At 32.9% G+C, this 20,980-nt stretch overlaps 1 protein-coding gene and 1 long non-coding RNA gene across 2 annotated transcripts in view; both read left to right on the top strand.

Annotated features, from left to right (window-relative positions):
- Positions 1 to 20,980, top strand: part of LOC143051559 (uncharacterized) — a 428,761-nt gene that overhangs the window by 335,814 nt on the left and 71,967 nt on the right. The gene's annotated exons all lie outside the window — the stretch shown is intronic.
- The window catches only part of LOC143051534 (uncharacterized), a 204,656-nt gene that overhangs the window by 161,831 nt on the left and 21,845 nt on the right, over positions 1 to 20,980 (top strand). Inside the window, exons 4-8 of the mRNA XM_076224426.1 lie at positions 3,747 to 3,822; positions 8,556 to 8,798; positions 9,276 to 9,764; positions 12,246 to 12,352; positions 14,764 to 15,217. Of these exons, the coding sequence (XP_076080541.1) occupies positions 3,747 to 3,822; positions 8,556 to 8,798; positions 9,276 to 9,764; positions 12,246 to 12,352; positions 14,764 to 15,217 (1,369 nt within the window). The remainder of the gene's footprint in view (positions 1 to 3,746; positions 3,823 to 8,555; positions 8,799 to 9,275; positions 9,765 to 12,245; positions 12,353 to 14,763; positions 15,218 to 20,980) is intronic.

The raw sequence follows: 20,980 nt of genomic DNA, 5'->3' as shown, positions 1-20,980 counted from the left end.
TTCTACAGATAGGTCAACATGGTCAAAATTGTCTATAAAATTGAGAATGGAAATGGGGAATGTGTCAAAGAGACAACAACCCGACCAAATAAAAAACAACAGCAGAAGGTCACCAACAGGTCTTCAATGTAGCGAGAAATTCCCGCACCCGGAGGCGTCCTTCAGCTGGCCCCTAAACAAATATATACTAGTTCAGTGATAATGAACGCCATACTAATTTCCAAATTGTACACAAGAAACTAAAAGTAAAATAATACAAGACTAACAAAGGCCAGAGGCTCCTGACTTGGGACAGACGCAAAAATGCGGCGGGGTTAAACATGTTTGTGAGATCTCAACCGTCCCCCTATACCTCTAACCAATGTAGAAAAGTAAACGCATAACAATACGTACATTAAAATTCAGTTCAAGAGAAGTCCGAGTCTGATGTCAGAAGATGTAACCAAAGAAAATAAACAAAATGACAATAATACATAAATAACAACAGACTACTAGCAGTTAACTGACATGCCAGCTCCAGACTTCAATTAAACTGACTGAAAGATTATGATTTCATCATATGTACATCAGGCACAATCCTTCCCGTTAGGGGTTTATTATCATACCATACAGAAGACTCCTTATTAGAGTTATTGCCCTTCGCTGACCAATCTTTCCGTTTTTATGCCCAACCTACGATAGTAGAGGGGCATTATGTTTTCTAGTCTGTGGCTCCGTTCGTCTGTTCGTCTGTGCGTCCGTTCGTCTGTGCGTCCGTTCAGGTTAAAGTTTTTGGTCAAGGTAGTTTTTGATGAAGCTGAAGTCCACTCAACTTGAAACTTAGTACACTTGTTGCTTATGATATGATCTTTCTAATTTTAAAGCCAAATAAGACTTTTGACCCCAATTTCACGGTCCACTGAACATAGAAAATGAAAGGGGGAGTTTCAGGTTAAAGTTTTTTGTCAAGGTAGTTTTTGATGAAGCTGAAGTCCAATCAACTTGAAATTTAGTACACTTGTTGCTTATGATATGATATTTCCAATTTTAAAGCCAAATTAGACTTTTGACCCCAATTTCACGGTAAACTGAACATAGAAAATGAATGGGGGAGTTTCAGGTTAAGGTTTTTGGTCAACGTAGTTTTTGATGAAGCTGAAGTCCAATCAAATTGAAACTTAGTACACTTGTTGCTTATGATATGATCATTCTAATTTTAAAGCCAAGTTAGACTTTTGACCCAATTTCACGGTCCACTGAATATAGAAAATGAAAGAGGGAGTTTCAGGTTAAAGTTTTTGGTCAAGGTAGTTTTTGATGAAATTGAAGTCCAATCAACTTGAAACTTAGTACATATGTTCCCTATAGTATAATCTTTCTAATTTTAATGCCAAATTAGATTATTACCCAATTTTGACAGTCCATGGAACATGGAAAATGATATTGCAAGTGGGGCATCTGTGTACTTTGGACACATTTTTGTTTGCCTTCTATCTTAAAACTATATTAGACAGATAGAAAATTAGCTAGACAAAAACGATCAGCAAAACAAAATCTACAATGAAGACAATATGGAGGAAATGGTCAGACGACTCCTTTTTGGAGTTATTGCTCTTAAAAGACGATTTTCACCTTTTTTTTTGCGTTTTGTCATAAATGATAGAAAATTATAATAGATAAAGATACACTTTAAATCACAAAATGATCAGCAAGTCAAGATCTACTTACAATTCAAATTTTGCCGATATAGTTAAGTAGACTGACTCTTTATAGGAGTGATTGCCCTTAAATGAGGATTTTGTTTATCTTCTTTTGTGTTTTGAGCAAAAACTAAAGAAGTTAGAGAGAAACTAAACAGGCTAAATGATAAGCAGTACAAGATCAACTTAACTGATTTTTGTCGTGAATTCTATTCTTGTCTACAATGTTGGAGAGTGTCAGTTGTTGAATATGCACATAGACCAAGGTGAGCGACACAGGCTCTTTAGAGACTCTAGTTAAAAGTTATCTAGTAAATAAAATCTAGTTGATCCTGCAGCCATATTAATTTTTATACAAGGAGAAGTATTAAGATATATATTGAAATTCTCAAAACAGAAAGAGTTGTTCAACATGTTCAACAAGAAAAAAAAAGATATATATATATATATATATATATATATCTGTCATTTGTGGATAGATGTCTTGTTGGCAGTCTTACCCCAGATGTCTATAGTTTTATACCATATTCATTATACATGTACCGGTATTAGAATATTCTTATTAGTATATTAGTAATACTTTATCAAACAAATTCTCTTAATAATAAAATAAATATGTCTCCTGTCTTACACACTTGATAATATATAAATTAATGCATAAATATATTGTCTAAATTTTTTCTTCACTGTAAAAAGTTAAGAAGACACTTTAAATATCACTATTTTGAACTAAATGTGCATACACACTTATTCAAAATGGTGGAAATTCTAATGCAATGTACTTACCAAAAGATGTTTCCATAAACATTTGTTAATCAATCTTCCTAAATCCAAAAGTCATGCCATCAGAAGAATACACTGCACTATTCAATGTCTATACAGTTATTAGTAAACATCCATTGTAAAATTCTTATTTTATTCATGATAGCTAGAAGACATCTTTGCTTGCCATGTGCATGCTCAAGCCCAGATCAAATTTTAACTTTCATTGAGGTTTTTTAGGGTATTGTGACAGTGTGATCCCTTTAACATTTGCCCCTAATAATAACTATTAATACCAAAATCTTGAATATTTGATCTTATAATAAAAAAATACTGTTTGTTTTTTTAATTTTTATATTATGAGTTATAGTTAAGTAAATACCTGAAGAAAAATGTATAAAAACATGTGCTTCCCTTAATTTTGCCTCAAACTCAATTTCCTGTCTTCTTGTACTTTACACATGTACACAGAGATAAATTGAAAACAGATGGGGCACATAATAGCTCATATTTCTAATTGCTCAACTTTTGCTCAACTTTTGCTCAACTACATGAAAAGTTAAATCAAAGATCAATTGCTCAACTTTTCTTCAACTACAAAAAAAAAATCAAAGTCTGAATGCTCAACTTTTGCTCAACTATATGAAAACCAAAGATCAATTGCTCAACTCTGAGCGACATCTATCAAACATACAGTGCTTGGCAAGGTTTGAGTTGAGCTATAAAATTGAGAATGGAAATGGGGAATGTGTCAAAGAGACAACAACCCAACCATAGAGCAGACAACAGCAGAAGGTCACCAACAGGTCTTCAATGCAACGAGAAATTCTCGCACCCGGAGGCGTCCTTCAGCTGGCCCCTAAACAAATATATACTAGTTCAGTGATAATGAACACCATACTAAACTCCAAATTGTACACAAGAAACTAAAAGTTAAAATAATACAAGACTAACAAAGGCCAGAGGCTCCTGACTTGGGACAGGCGCAAAAATGCGGCGGGGTTAAACATGTTTGTGAGATCTCAACCCTCCTCCTATACCTCTAGCCAATGCAGAAAGGTAAACGCATAACAATACGCATTAGAATTCAGTTCAAGAGAAGTTCGAGTCTGATGTCAGAAGATGTAACCAAAGAAAGCTGCTCAACACCTAGCCCTCAACTATTTTGCTTAAAACAGCTAGCCCTCAAATGTCCTCCACATAGCCCTCAACTGGCCCTCAACTTTTTTTTCTGTAGGGGTATTAAACTATTTGACAAGTTTTCACATGGGACATGATAGTCTATAGCATATTTTTCTTTTGTAGACTGTCATGTCAAAGACATCCCCAGAAGTAACTCCTGACACCCATTTACAGGAACCTGCAGCACCAGTAGTTGAAGGTAATTATCTAATGTTAATTATTCAGATACCGGCTGAAATGATTTATAATTACTTGTTTCTAATATACGGATATTTGTTGTCCCAAGTACATCCATACTTTTCTGAGAGTATTGCCACAGTGGGATATAGCTGATCTGCCTAAGACAAGTAAATGGATGTTTTATGTTCTGCCTACAATAGTAGAGGGTCATGATGTTTTCTGGTTTGTGCGTCTGTCCCAGTATCAAGTTAACGTTTTGAAATAAACATGTAGTTTGTGAGCACATCAACTTGAAACTTAGTTAATATATATAACTCAAGCAATTGAATATTTGATTACAATTGAGAATGGAAACGGGGAATGCGTCAAAGAAACTTCAACCAGATCAAAAAGCATAAAACAGCCCAAGGCCACCCATTCGTCTCGAACACAGCCAGAAAATCCCACACCTACAGGCTGCTTCAGCTGACCCCTAAACTTTAATGTATACAAGTTCAGTGAAAATTGATGTCTTACTAAAATAAACTATCAGTATTCACAAAGTGTGGAATAATAAAATAAATTAAGTAAAAAGACAGGATATCACACAATTATGTATTGAAGGGTTTCTTTGCAAGTACAAACTGATGGATGCCACTAGTGGATCAATAATTGTTCTCATGGACGTTTGGTAAGATTTGTGCTCTATCTGCAATTTTATGTTTAATGTTTTTAATGGACTTGTGTTTGTCTCTTTATGTTGACTCTAATGCGAATAAGGGGAAGTTGAAATGCTGAAAACCAGCCATTGGCTCAACTGGATTACACAAAATAAGTAGTTTTTGGCATATTAATACATTGACACATAGACGGATAGACACATTGATCAGTTGACCTATTACAAAATCGACATATTAATCAATTGACATATTAAAACATTGACAGATCATCATCTCAAAATTGAGGAATCAAAAGATTATCACATTCAAACATTGACACATAGACATATGGACACATTGACACATAGACATATGGACACATTGACCAGTTCTAAAGCTTTTTACACATCAACACCTTGAGAGATCAACACTTAAACAGACTCATATACTGACACATTGACATATACACACATAGACATATCAACACAATAACAGACTCATATATACATCGACACATCAGGCCTCTACAATAACTTTTTTTTCAACTTGTCCAGTAGGACAAGTACATACCAAACTTACTTGTCCGAATGAAATTGTTACTTGTCCAAATTTTTTTTAACTAAAAATAACCTTTTAAGTTTTAACATTTTAAGTTGATTAAAGGAACAAAACGGATTTAAATAATAGAATAGAATTTGATGAATTTCTTTTGAAAAAGATTCAAAAATATGAGTCAAGTACAACTGAATCTAGTCATGTCACAGGACTTAGGTTCTAGTTTTCACCAATGTCAGTCTCATCAGAATCTAAACATTAGGCACCATCTGATAGGCCTGTACACTCATCATTGCTCATTGGATTTGTATCCTTTTTTTTTTTTTAGTTGAAAACAGTTTTATTCAAATGCAATCAATAAAAAGAAGATGAGGTCTGATTGCCAATGAGAAAACTCTCAACAAGAGACCAAATGACACAGAAATTAACAACTATAGGTCACCATATTACAAGTATTGTTTTTTTTCTACTTATGATCAAATATGATTTTGTGAATTTTATGAAATTATGGTAAATAAAAAAAATATTTTTGTGAAAAAATTACCGGTTTGGTATTTATTATAAAGAACATAATAAGGTAAGAAAATGAGATACTGATTTGTCTTGGTCCCAAATTGATTCCTTTCTTGCCAAACTGTCTATCAATCATGTCTACTAAATATGTGTCCTACGGTGCCAAACTGTTTTAAACTTGAGCTAAACCTGTCCAGGTGACGAACTGTACTATAAAGTTACCTTATCTATAAAGCGCAGCATTGATTCGGATCAGTATGACTGGTTTCCGAGAATTGTATACTTTTGACCTGTTAAAAAGTACCTGACAAAGAACCAGTTAAAAATTATCGATTGCAAGTAAACATGTCGAAGAAAAAGGTTTTGCATTTGAATAGACAGAATACAGAAACATGTCAAATTAATATTTGTTTTGTTTGTTTGTTGTTTATAATTATACTTTGTTCATCAAAGTTGGATGAAGTTTTTTTTCTGCAGAATAATTGTACTTGTCCCAACGGACAAGCTTGATACAGCTTTTACTTGTCCGACCTTTTTTCCCTCTGGTACCGGACAATTGGACAAGCGTTATTGTCGAGGTCTGCACACTTTTACAGATTAATACATCAGCACATTGACATATCGACAAATTGACAGATCAACACAAAACAGACTCATCAATTGGCATATTGCTACACTGACAAATCAACACATAAACATATTCATACATCAACACATTGTCATATCGATACACTGACAAATCAACACTTAAACAGATTCATGCATCAACACATTACCATATTGACACACTGACAGATTAGAAAAAATAACAGACTCATATATCGACTCATTGACATATTGAAACACTGACAGATCAACACATCAACTGACTCATACATCAACATTTGATATATCAACACATTGACAGATTGAAACACTGACAGATCAACATATAAACACACTCAAACATCAACAAGCTGACATATTGACACACTGACAAATCAACAAATAAATAGACCCATACATTAGCACAGATACATATTGACACAATGACATATTGAACAGACACATTGACACAATGACATATTGAACAGACACATTGACATATTGACAGATCAACATATTACCAGACTCCCACTTCAACAAATTGACATATCGACACACTGACAGATCAACACTTTAACACACATATATCATCACACTGATAGATCCACACATTGATAGGCTCATACATCAACACATTGACATATTGACACACTTACATATCAACATATAACCAGATTTATACATCAACACATTGACATACTGACACACTTACATATCAACATATAACCAGATTCATACATCAACACATTGCCATCTTAACACACTTACATATCAACATATAACCAGATTCATACATCAAGACATTGCCATCTTAACACACTTACATATCAACATATTGACAGGCTCAAACATCAACACATTGACATATTGACACACTTACATATCAACATATAACCTGGTTCATACATCAAAATATTGACATATTGAAACATTGACAGATCAACACTTTAGCACACATACATCATCACGCTAATAGATCAACACATTGACAGACTCATGCATCAACACATTGGATATTGACACACTAACATATCAACACATTCCCTGACTCAAACATCAACACATTTACATATTGACACACTGACATATCAACACATTCCCTGACTCAAACAGCAACACATTGACATGTTGACACACTGAATATCAACATCTTACCAGACTCAAACATAAATACATTGGCAGATGAACACATTAACAGACTCATACATTGACACATTGACAGATCTACACATTAACAGACTGAAACATCTGCATATTGACAAATTGACACACTGACAAATCAACACATTAACAGACTAAAATATTCACACGTCGACATATTGACACATTGACAGGATCATACATCAATACATCAATACATAGACATATAGACACTCTTGACATATTGAACCACAAACATATTGAACAACGCATACATTAACACATTAACATATTGACACACTGACAAATCAACACATTAACAGTCTCTAACATCCACAAGTTAACATTACGACACATTTACAGACTCAAACAGCAACACATTGGCATATTGACACACTGACAGATGAACACTATAACAGATTAATAAATCTACACATGACATATCAACACATCAACATATCAACACATTAACATACTAAAATATCTACACATTAATACATCGACATACTGACAAATCAACCCATTAACAGATTCAAACATCAACGCATTAACACACTGATATATCAATACATTAACACTCATACATCGACACATAAACATATTGACACACTGACATATTTACTAAAATGTCAGACTCATACATTCACCTTGACATAATGGCACACTAACTAATTTTTAATGCATTTTTTATTTTTATGTATATTATTTTTTTTTAACTTCTCTGTAACCTTTGTACTTGCATGGTTTTATGAGAATAAACTATCTATCTATCTATCTATCTAACAGATCAACAAATTAACAGATTCGTATATCAACATGTAGACATATCAACACACTTATAAATTAACACATTAACAGATAATTCATCCACACAGAGATATCGACAAACTGACATTTTGACATATTGACACATTGACAGGATCATACATCAATACATAGACATTAGACACTCTTGACATATTGAACCACAAACATATTGAACAACGCATACATTAACACATAGACATATTGACACACTGAAATTTCAAAACATTAAAATATTCATATATCAACACATTAACATATTAAAACACTAACAATTTAACACATTAACAGACTTCTACATCATTACACCAATAATTCAATACATAAACAGGCTAATACATCAACACAAAGACATAAAGACATTCTGACATATTTAACACATTGCCATATCGAAAAGATGACATATCAACATATTAACCAACAAATGAGGAAAAATTATCTATGAGTGTGTGTATGGATACATTTTTTTTTCACAACATAAACACATCAAAACTTTCCATTTTATTTTTTTTTTTAGATTCCATCGGAAAAGGTCAACAGTCTGCCATGTTAAATCGTTTATATGGAAAGGGCAGCTATGAATCATTTGATATGAGATGTATGGTAACCGGCCAATTTTCTGTTGGGAAAACGACTCTTGTGAAGCTGTTAGCTGGGGATGTCCTACCAGACGGGCGACATCCAACTGATGGGATTTCTCTGGTAGAAGGTCGCTGTGGCCTCGACATTCAGTCAAAAGAGTGGATTCTTGTTGATCCAGGTGAGAAAGAGCACAAGTAGAATATCTGACCACATTAAAAATAAACTCTATTGCATGGACTGCGCTTTCAGCAGACATATAGCACTGATTTAAATAGTTTCACATTGTAGCCATTTTTGTGCCTTCTATTCACGCACCATATTAATTCAATATCAAATCTGATTTGTGTATGAAAATCTTAACATTTTACTAATCTTATTAGAAAGATGTTAAGGATTTATATTTTGAAATTGAATTTAAATGTTAAAATTATTCAATGAATTAACATTATTTTCCATATTCAATAATGTCATCAATCAATCAGTTAAAATATGACTCTCTTTAAAATGTGTTAATAGCATTATAAATGTGAATGTAACACCTGATAAGATTTCATTCTAATCTTAATTACTGATTTTTCTTACATTCTTCACTTCGTTTTGACAGCCTGCAGCTGATTTTGATTTGATTTGCCTGATGTATTAAATATAATTTCAGACTCTTTTAATGCCCTGGATGTTGTGTACAGTAAGGTTTTAATGACCTCTCTAGAAGAAGAGGAGGAGAGTGAACTAACCAAAAAGTTCATCAAAGCTTCAGATATAAGCCCAACTGGTTATGCCAAAGCTACACTTTCCTCTTTGCCCTCAGAACAGTCTGCAGCAGCACAATCTCTACCATCTACGACATCCTCCAATGTGCCTCACACGGTAAAACAGATGGAAAAGAAAATGAGAACAAGAATGACAAAGGAAGAAATAAGAAAGAAAATGGAAAAGTTCCTCAAAAGTGGAAAGTATAAGATGAAAGTTGGACGTCTTATCTTCTGGGATTTTGGTGGACAATATGTTTATCTAACAACACATCAGACCTTCATGACGTTCCGGGCATTGTTTCTTGTAGTATTTGATGGGAGCAAAGATTTGCATGAACAGGTCCCTGATGTGATGTGTTTTCCAGGGCAGCACATGACACCAACTCCAGCAGGTAATGTGCATGTTATTTACACTTAGATAATGAAAACAGGATACATTTCTACAACAGCAAGGGGATATTCAAAAAACAATTAAAATTGTCTAAATATTTAAGCCTAAATCTAAATGTTTACGTAACTTGTTTACATTGCCACTTTGAGCTTGTCACAAACTACAATATTAACCTCAATATGTCTCACATTTTGAAACATTGATATGAGGTAAGACAATAATATTTATCAAAGATACCAGGTTTGAATTTTTGTACGTCGGAAAGTGCTTTAGATTTTGAATGAGTAAATTCTCACAAAAAAGGAGCTGATGATTTTATCATAAGCATGAACAGAGTGTTGCATTTATTGACAGACAACATTATATTTTTGCGGCCATATATTGGTATGAAGTTGGCGTCGTTGTCGTCGTCCGAAGACATATTGGTTTTTGCACAAAAAATTAAGTTTAAGAAATGGATCTCTATGAAATATTACCATAAGGTTCAATACCACAAAAGGAAGGTTGGGTTTGATTTTAGGGGTTATGGTACCAAAATTTAAGGAAAAAGGGGCCAAAAATAAGCATTTTTGTAACTTTCAGACCATAACTTGTGTGTTAGTGTATGGATCTCTCTGACATTGTACCACAAGGTTCCATATCACAAAGGAAATGCTGGGATTGATATTGGGGGTAATTGCCTCAAACTTTTTGGAATTAGCGGCCAAAAAGTTTAAAAAAACATACATTTTTCTTGTTTCAGGACAATAACTTTTGTGTAAGTGTATGGATCTTTCTGAAATTATACTACAAGGTTCTATATCACAAAAGGGAAGGCTGGGTTTGAGTTTGGGGCAATTGCCCTAAATGTGTAGGAATTTGGGACCAAAAAGGACACAAAAAAGCTTTTTTTTCTAGTTTCCAGACAATAACTTGTGTTCAAGTGTATGGATCTCTCTAAATTTGTACTGCAAGGTATTATACCACAAAGGGAAGGCTGGGATTGAGTTTGGGGGGATGAATCATAAGGGGTTCAAAAAATTTGGGGGGGATTTTTTTTTTTTAATTATTTTTATTTTAAGCTGTTTATTTCTATATATATATATATATATATATATAAAAGCAAATAATAATGATATGGCAGGAGATAAATACCAAACAGGATATGTGAATTATTATATTAAGTATTGCGCTATAGCAAGAAATCTTCAATTGCACAGTAATGCACAATAGCAAGAAATCTTCAATTGCACAGTATTGTAGGTGTGATCTGACATTAACCTCATTTCAATTCATTGAGTTTTAGTATTTTTTCTAATACTATATGTAATAGGTCATCTATATTTGGTGTATGGAAATATTTTATGATGTACATGTCAGTCTCCATGTATCATCTGACCTTGACCTTATTTTCATGGATCATTGATCAATGTTAAGTTTTCATGGTTAAGTTTGTTTCTTAGATACTATAAGCAATAATTCGACTATATTTAATGCATAGATTGATTGTACGGTGTACATGTCTGCCTGGCATGGTTCGTCTGACCTTGACCTCCTTTTCATGGTTCATTGGTCAATGTTAAATTTTCTAGGTCATATCTATAAATTAACTGTTTACAAAACTTTTGAATTTTTAAAATACTTAGGCTTTTCTACCTCAGGAATAGATTACCTTGGGTGTATTTGGCAAAACTTTCAGGAATTTTGGTCCTCAATGCTCTTCAACCTCGTACTTTATTTGGCCTTTTTAACTTTTTTGGATTCAAGCGTCACTGATGAGTCCTTTATAGACAGACCGGTCAACTACATATAGTGAATTGAATGATTGTTAGGAGTACATGTATTTCTGTTTGGTTTATCTGACCTTGACCTCATTTTCTTGGATCATGCTAAGTTTTTTGTGATAGTTGTAGTAAAACTTCATATTTAGGACTATCAACATAATATAAATGGTTAGTAAAGAAGGCGAGAAATTTCAGTGTGTGCACTATTGTTGTTATTCCTTAATTCTATTTTTGTTAAAACTTTGTATTAAATAGCAGCAAAAACAAATGTTATCCTTACTTGTGTCAAAATATGTTTATTTGTTGTAAAAGTAAGTTAAGCAATGTATTGTCAAATTCACAATTAATGGCCTTGTCATTAAGCAATGTTAACAACAATGTTTTCCTATAGAAAGTCAGATTGTTTTATAATGAGTAAACCAAAAAACATATTTAATGTTAGAATGTTTACATACTTGATTTCTCAAAATATCTACCCAAAGACTAAAATTGTAGTTTTGATGAAATTTTTCTTCATACACCATCCAGATTTATTTCCTTATATGTTATGCCTAAAAAAGTAAGTAGGGGAATGGAATTACTTGTTAAATTTGTTCATGAATTTGTATTCCATCTGCTTCCTTTGTTTAATATTCACATAGACCAAGGTGAGAGACGCAGGCTCTTTAGAGCCTCTGGTTTATACTTTTTTTATGACAGATTTTGATTTTATTTTGTAGTATTCTTGCAATATTGGGTCAATTCCATCCTGACCTATTGTAAGGTTGTATATGCAGGCATACCAAAAATCTTGTTTGTTGCCACTCACAAGGACAAAGTACCAATGGTGAGTGATCTTATGTTAGAAATATAGTAGTAAGTCATTGCCATTTGAAACACTTGAATAATGTGTAAAAACTGCTTACATGATGATAATATGCCCATATGTCTTAACTTGACCAAACTTCGTATAAAGCTACACTTTCGAAAGAAAAAAAGATCCTAATTGATTTGTGGGTAATAGACTTAAGATCAGATTACAGGGACTATAACTAGAGTACAATATATGAAGAAACACTTATAGATAAGAAAATGATATTGGTTAGCATTTGTATTAATATTCAATTTGATATATCTCATTGTCATGGAGATTTTCTGCCGTGTCACTCTCGGTCATGGTCTATTGACTTTAAACAATTGTTCAGTTTAAATGTTAAAGTTTGTATTTTCTTTGCCTTGTTACTCTCGGGCATGGTCTATTGACTATAACAATTGCTCAGTTTAAATGTTAAAGTTTGTATTTTCTTTTTAAGTCAGTTTTATTTCAACAAATATGCTGACAATATGAAAGTTTAGTGATGTTGGAGGCCAAAATATTTGAAATTCCAAAACGTAATACAAATGTTGATGAGTTGGTGAAATATAAAATCGGGACAGGTAATGCATGAGGACGATTTATGATTTGTTTTAAAATAAGTTCAATTTTATCAACAAAAAATTGAAATTAAACAATATCCATATGTTCATGCAAATACCCTCTTGACCTGTTTTAGATTTATTGCCAACTTATTAACTGTGACTTATGTTGTTTACTTGTGTTTCTTTACTAGGTAGGTAAAGTGAATTACCAAACAAAAATATCAATAGCAAGTTTTTCTTTCAAAATACCCTTTTCATTTTATTTCCCTTGGAAGGTAAGATTTAACAACTGATAACAGTTTCAGTCTGTTATCTTTGAAAGTATGAGATCTAGGTTAAAAGTGTAAAATTGACGTTTGAGAGAAGATGTATGTCACTTGAAAATTTGAGATAAATCTAATTGTAGAACGCGTTATTAATGATGGTGATATCAACTTAACAGTCCTGTTGGATTTTAAGAAAGCTTTTGATGTAGTAGATCATGATTTTCTCTGAAAAAAATTTGAAATTTATGGATTTGATAATACTGCTGGTTTTTTAAAAAAATCATATTTGAATGAAAGAACTCAACAAGTACAAATTGGTAATGCTCATTCTGAAAAACTTTATATCAAGTATGGTGTCCCCCAAGGCTCCATATTAGGCCCCCTTCTATTTATATTATACATAAACGACCTTCCTTTTTATATGAAAAATTCTTTCACTGTTATATGCCTATGATTCAACTTTACATCTTTCTGGTAATGGTTATCAAACTCTACAGTCAAAGGTACAAGAAGATGTACATGGTGTTGAGGAATGGTGCAATGATCATGATGATAACAATATGTTCATCAATAAAAATAAAACAAAATATATGATTATTGGAATGAAGCAAAGAGCAATGCTACATTACAATGAGAGTTGTTTAACTATTAACAATCAAGTGATACAATCTTCCACATGCAAAGGTATTTTAGGAATTCAAATTGACCCTTCCCTCACATGGACAAACCAAATTGATGTGATCTGCTCAAAAATATCATCTAGACTATATATATCTACTATTAAAGATTAAAAAAATTTTAAATCTAGACAACAGAAAATTATTCTATATTGGTTTTATCTTGCCACTAATTGATATTGTTGTTAAGTGTGGAGTAGTTGTAGCAGTGAGGATATTAAAATTACAAAAGAGAGCTGCTAGATTAATACTAGAAACCGACCCTTTCGCTCTTTCTTGCCCTTATTCAAACACTTAAACTGGTTGACAGTTGAACAGAGAATAAAATATCACAAGTTTGTGATGACATTTAAGTGCATTAAAAATGACGCCCCATCATATCTAACTGACAAGTTTCATTATGTTTCAGACAGAAATACATACCCCTTGAGAAATGCTGTTCAAGGAAACCTCATACTCCCTAAACCAAGAACAGAATTGTTCAAAATCTTTTTTACGTATTCGAGACCATTCTTGTGGAATAATTTGCCAATACCGTGAAAAAATATTACAAATGTTAATTCTTTCAAATACAACATTTATAACAGATCATTTATTGAAATCAACCTAGCTGTATAAATAATATTAAAAACTGATTATGTCATCATGTTTATTTATTCATCACATTTTATCAAGTTGTATTGAACATTATTATCATACTTGACTTTTTATACTAATGTATGCAATGTATATGTTTGAATTTTCACGATGAGGGCCTCAGGGAAGATTAACTCATTGTGTAACTCTCTTAAAACAATGTATTGTTGTTGTTGTTGTTATTCCACCATTGAAGATGCATTTAAATCACCAGGTGTGCGATACAGTGTATTATTCTGTCAACTTTTTATGTTTAACAGGAGAATATTGAGACCAGACGTGAAGAGCTTTACAGAGGAATTGAGGAGTTGTTTAAAGACCACGAGGGAAAACATCATCTGGTCCTTAGACCTCTAATATTTGTCAATGCCAAAGATCAAGCCGACCCAGAAATAGAAGTTCTGAAGAAAACAATAACAGAACTTACATTCGACCACCCATGCTGGGGTGAAAGAATGCCCAATGCTTGTGTTCCACTAGAGCTAGAGATCGCTGAACTAGTGGCAGAAGGAAAACAAATAATGTCATTGGCTGAAGTTAAAGAATTAAATGCTATCAGCGAGGTGTCTGTCCTGTCCCCTGAGCAGTTGACTGATTTCCTACATTTTCATCATTCCCTGGGGAAGATTGTTTATTTCGATACTCCCCAGCTGAGAGATAATGTAATCATCAACCCTCTTCTTATGGTGGAAGTTATGAGATCTTTTATCACAGGTGTGTATGTATTTTCATTGTGTAGTGAATATATATATATTGCAGTTAAAAATGTTCCAATATCCCAAAAGTGTTTACCTACCTTTTATTAGAGCGTGACAGACTGTTGGATAGTATAATATACTAATATTATTGTTGGAATGTGAGAACTTTTATGTAATATGATTAGTAAAAAGATTAATTTTTTTTTTATCCACAGTGTTAAAAATTGTGAAATGCATGCAATTTTTTATCAGATTTCTGAATAAAAATGTTGTTTTTTAATTGGTGATGTACGGCAGCAGGCAACCGAGGAGTTTACTTAGATACTTAGATCAAATTTGAATTGTGTGGCGTCACTTTTATTATACTAGAGTATGTCCCTTTAATTTATAAATGGGAAAATTGCTGAATTTTTTGTTTCTATTTTCTTACTTAAGTTTGCCTCAACCAGGGACTTTCTATACTAACTGATTACTCAGCCGCCTATTTAAAGCTACCACCCAACAATAAACTTAGTTCTGATATACAATGCTAGTATATATTTGCGTACTTCACAGTACATTGTAATTGTATAATTATTATTAGCTGTATATATAAAATCTGATTAATAGCGATTTAAGATGACACAAAATATAAGATTTTTAAAGAATGATGAATTATTTAACTGAGACGTATCGTTTTGAAGAACACCCCAGTTGTGTAAAATGGTTACCATATCACACAAGTTAAAAGATCAATATTTAAAAGACGAGAAATCTTTTGAAAAACATGAAAAGCAGTTTGCAATGACAAAATGTATAAAATTTCATAAAAACCATGTTTTTAAACTTGAACATATAGTTTATTTGTAGTTATGTAAAATACTTCAAAATGTGAAATGATTTGCTATAAAGTCACGTGACATCAGCTACGGCCGAGATCAGTCTGATAATGTGTATAGATATCGTTATAAGTGACTAGTCCCGTTAGTATAGAAAGTCCCTGCCTCAACCAAACTTTATGAATTCTATACAAAATACTTATTACCACAAAACAAAGATCAAGTTTGAATTTTGGTGCCTTCCCTTTTACCGTTCTAGAGTTATGCTTCTTACAAATGGAAACAAGGCAGAATATTTCGTTTCTGTTCTCCGACTTAAGTTTACTTTATCAAAATTTTATGAAACTTAAATATAATATATTTTTTTCAATTTAAACTGAAACTGATATTTATTTAGTATAAACATGATAAAGGTATCGGTATAACTATAGAACTAAATGGTTTCAAAATATAAGATATATTTGAACAATGCTAAAAAACTTTGAGAATGCAAGTAGTTCTATCTCGTTATGAGTTGATTTCCAACACAATTATGTTTTGAGACAATGTGTAGTTTTTAACCGGATTTTTGTGACAAAAATGTCGGTTATTGATTTGGGGATGTACGGCGGGCGGCCGGGCAGTCGGGCGGGCGGGCGGCAATCAAATGTTGTCCGTGCATTAACTCATGAACCGTTCAATCAAAGCTTTTCATTTTAATATGTTGTTACTGACAACTAAATGAAGGTCAAGTTCAATAATGGCGATTTTGACTTTAACCGTTCAGGAGTTATGGTTCTTGAAAGATTGAAAAATGAAGTTTCCAGTCGTGTCCGTGCATTTATGCATGAACTGTTCTACTAAAGCTTCCCAAATTTTAATATGTTGTTACTGATGACAAAATGGAGGTCATGTTTAATAATGACGATTTTGACTTTTACCGTTCAGGAGTTATGGTTCTTGAAAGATTGAAAAATGGTGTTTCCAGTCGTGTCCTTGCATTTTCTCATGAACCATTCAACCAAAGCTTTTGAAATTTTTATATGTTGTTTCTGATGACAAAATGGAGGTCAAGTTTAATAATGACGATTTTGACTTTTACCGTTCAGGAGTTGTGGTTCTTGAAAGATTGAAAAATGGAGTTTCCAGTCGTGTCCATGCATTTACGCATGAACTGTTCTACCAAAGCCTCCCAAATTTTAATATGTTGTTACTGATGACAAAATAGAGGTCAAGTTCAATAAAGACGATTTTGACTTTTACCGTTCAGGAGTTATGGTTCTTGAAAGATTGAAAAATGGTGTTTCCAGTCGTGTCCGTGCATTTTCTCATGAACCATTCAACCAAAGCTTTTGAGATTTTTATATGTTGTTAATTACTGATGGCAAAATAGAGGTCAGGTTCAATAATGATGATTTTGACTTTTACCGTTCAGGAGTTATAGTTCTTGATAGATTGTAAAATGGCGTTTCCATTCACGTTGTTGCATTTACTCATGAACCATTCAATCTAAGCTTTTCAAATTTTAATATGTTGATACTGATGACAAAATGGAGGTCAAATTTGATATTGACAATTTTCACTTTCACCATTCTTCAGTAATGGTTTTTGTGATATTGCCAGGACACAAATAAATATTAATAAATCCGGTTTGCTGTCGTTGTGACAGCCTCTTGTTATATATTTAATGTTTCTTTTTTTTCAATTTTATTGCAGGATCAATGCATTTTGACAACAAATGAAACACAATTTGCAAAATGGTATAAGTGTCCATATTGATGTCTAGTGTTACAAATTAAATTATTCATTGGTTCCCATTTTTGAAATATTTGTCAAAAGATAAAACAAGTTTTATTCACAGATTTATATGAAATATGTATTTAGATGGAAGATATCCTGGATTAAGTCTACAGACATTTATTCTCCATGATCATGAAATATCAAATATTTATACTTAGTTCTCGCATCATGTTGTTACTGCGTCACTTTCTATTTGTATTTGGGAACAAATTTCAACCTGAAATCTGACCTCACCAATGGAGCATGAATTCCTGCTAAATTAAACCAATAGTTCCAAATGGTAAAGTTGAAAGAAATTTTTACGGACACCATCACGAGTTGGTTGACCGTTATGAAATATTCGTTTCACAGATGATAACAGATATGTTCCATATGTCATATCTATAATCCCGTACCCTTTTCACGAATTTAACCTACCGAATTAAACTTGGTACCACTTTTGCACTAAAATGAGCAACACGGTGGGTGCCACATGTGGAGCCAGATCTGCTTGCCCCTGATTACCACAAGTTTTTGGTGAGGTTATTGTTGCTTATAGTCTTTAGTTTTCTATGTTGTGTTCTTTGTACTGTTTGTTTTTTAGTTTTTAAGCCATGGCGATGTCAGTTAATGAGTATGAATGTCCCTCTGGTATATTTTGCACTATTTTATAATATCATATTTGTCTGTTTGTCTTTTTCTTTTTTAGCCCTGGCGATGTCAAATTATGAGTTTAAATGTCCCTCTGGTATATTTTGCCCCTATTTTATAATATCATATTTGTCTGTTTGTCTTTTTTTCCCATCACTTTGCGTCCGGCGTCCGACGTCGTCCGTCGTCGTCCGTCGTCGTTAACTTTAAAAAAAATCTTCTCCTCTGAAACTACTGGGCTAAATTAAACCAAACTTGGCCACCATCATCATTGGGGTATCTAGTTTACAAAATAGTGTCCGGTGACCCGGCCAACCAACCAAGATGGTCGCCATGGCTAAAAATAGAACATAGGGGTAAAATGCAGTTTTTGGCTTATAACTTGAAAACCAAAGCATTTAGAGCAAATCTGACAAGTGGTATAATTGTCAATCAGGTAAAGATCTATCTGCCCTGAAATTTTCAGATGAATCGAACAACCCGTTGTTGGGTTGCTGCCCCTAAATTAGTAATTTGAAGGAAATTTTGCAGTTTTTGGTTATTATCTTGAATATTATAATAGATAGAGATAAACTGTAAACAGCAATAATGTTCAGTAAAGTAATATTAACAAATGAGTGAACATGACCGAAATGGTCAGTTGACCCCTTTAGGAGTTATTGCCCTTTATAGTCAATTTTTAACCATTTTTTTGTAAATCTGAGTAATCCTTTACAAAAATCTTCTCCTCTGAAACTACTGGGCCAAATTAAACAGAACTTCGCCACAATCATCATTGGGGTATATAGTTTAAAAATTGTGTCCGGTGACCCGGTCAACCAACTAAGATGGCCGCCATGGCTAAAAGTAGATAATAGGGGTAAATTGCAGTTTTTGGCTTATAACTAAAAAATTCAAGCATTTAGAGAAAATCTGAAATGGGGTTCAATTGTTTATCAGGTCAAGATCTATCTGCCCTGAAAATGTGAGATGAATCGAACAAACAATTGTTGGGTTGCTGCCTCTGAATGGTAATTTGAAGGAAATTTTGCAGTTTTTGGTTATTATCTTGAATATTATTATAGATAGAGATAAACTGTAAAAAGCAATAATGTTCAGCAAAGTAAGATTTACAAATAAGTCAACACGACCGATATGGTCAGTTGACCCCTTTAGGAGTGATTGCCCTTTATAGAAAATTTTTTACATTTTTCATAAATTTTTGTAGATTTTTAGAAAATATTTTCCACTGTAATTACTGGGGCAAGTTCATTATAGATAGAGATAATTGTAGCAACAATAATGTTTGGTAAAGTAAGATCTATAAACACATCACCATCATCAAAACACAGTTTTGTTATGCATTTATCTGTGTCCATAGACCAGGGTGAGCGACACAGGCTCTTGAGAGTCTCTAGTTCTTTTTAGCCATGGCGATGTCAGTTTATGGGTTTGATTGTCCCTCTGGTATATTTTGCAATATTTGATAATATCATATTTGTCTGTTTGTCGTTTTCTTTTTTAGCCATGGCGATGTCAGTTTATGAGTTTGAATGTCCCTCTGGTATATTTTGCAATATTTGATAATATCATATTTGTCTTTTTCTTTTTTAGCCATGGCGATATCAGTTTATGAGTATGAATGTCCCTCTGGTATATTATGCAATATTTGATAATATCATATTTGTCTGTTTGTCTTTTTCTTTTTTAGCCATGGCTATGTCAGTTTATGAGTACGAATGTCCCTCTGGTATATCTCGTCCCTATTATATAAATATCATATTTGTCTGTTTGTCTTTTTCTTTTTTAGCCATGGCGATGTCAGTTTATGAGTTTGAATGTCCTTCTGGACTATTTTGCAATATTTGATAATATCATATTTGTCTGTTTGTCTTTTTCTTTTTTAGCCATGGCGATGTCAGTTTATGAGTTTGAATGTCCCTCTGGTATATTTTGCAATATTTGATAATATCATATTTGTCTGTTTGTCTTTTTCTTTTTTAGCCATGGCGATATCAGTTTATGAGTTTGAATGTCCCTCTTGTATATTTTGCAATATTTGATAATATCATATTTGTCTGTTTGTCTTTTTCTTTTTTAGCCATGGCTATGTCAGTTTATGAGTATGAATGTCCCTCTGGTATATTTTGCCACTATTTTATAATATCATATTTGTCTGTTTGTCTTTTTTGTCGAGCCTTCGACTTTATTCGGAAAAGCGAGACATAGCGATCCTACATTCCGTCGGCGTCGGCGTCGTCGTCGTCGGCGGCGTCCACAAATATTCACTCTGTGGTTAAAGTTTTTGAAATTTTAATAACTTTCTTAAACTATCCTTGAATTGTACGAAACTGGGACAGAAAGCTTTTTTTATGTTCATAAGATAGTATCCAGAAGTGAATTTTGTAAAAATAAAATTCCATTTTTTCCGTATTTTACTTATAAATGGACTTAGTTTTTTCTGCCAGGAAACATTACATTCACTCTGTGGTTAAAGTTTTTAAAATTTTGATAACTTTCTTAAACTATCCTGGAATTGTAAGAAACTTGGCCAGAAGCTTGTTTATGATCAG

The sequence above is a fragment of the Mytilus galloprovincialis genome, chromosome 11 (assembly GCF_965363235.1).
Source record: "Mytilus galloprovincialis chromosome 11, xbMytGall1.hap1.1, whole genome shotgun sequence".
NCBI lineage: Eukaryota > Metazoa > Mollusca > Bivalvia > Mytilida > Mytilidae > Mytilus > Mytilus galloprovincialis.
The sequence above is the reverse complement of the archived record's forward strand: the minus strand, read 5'-3'. Positions and strand labels throughout refer to the sequence as shown.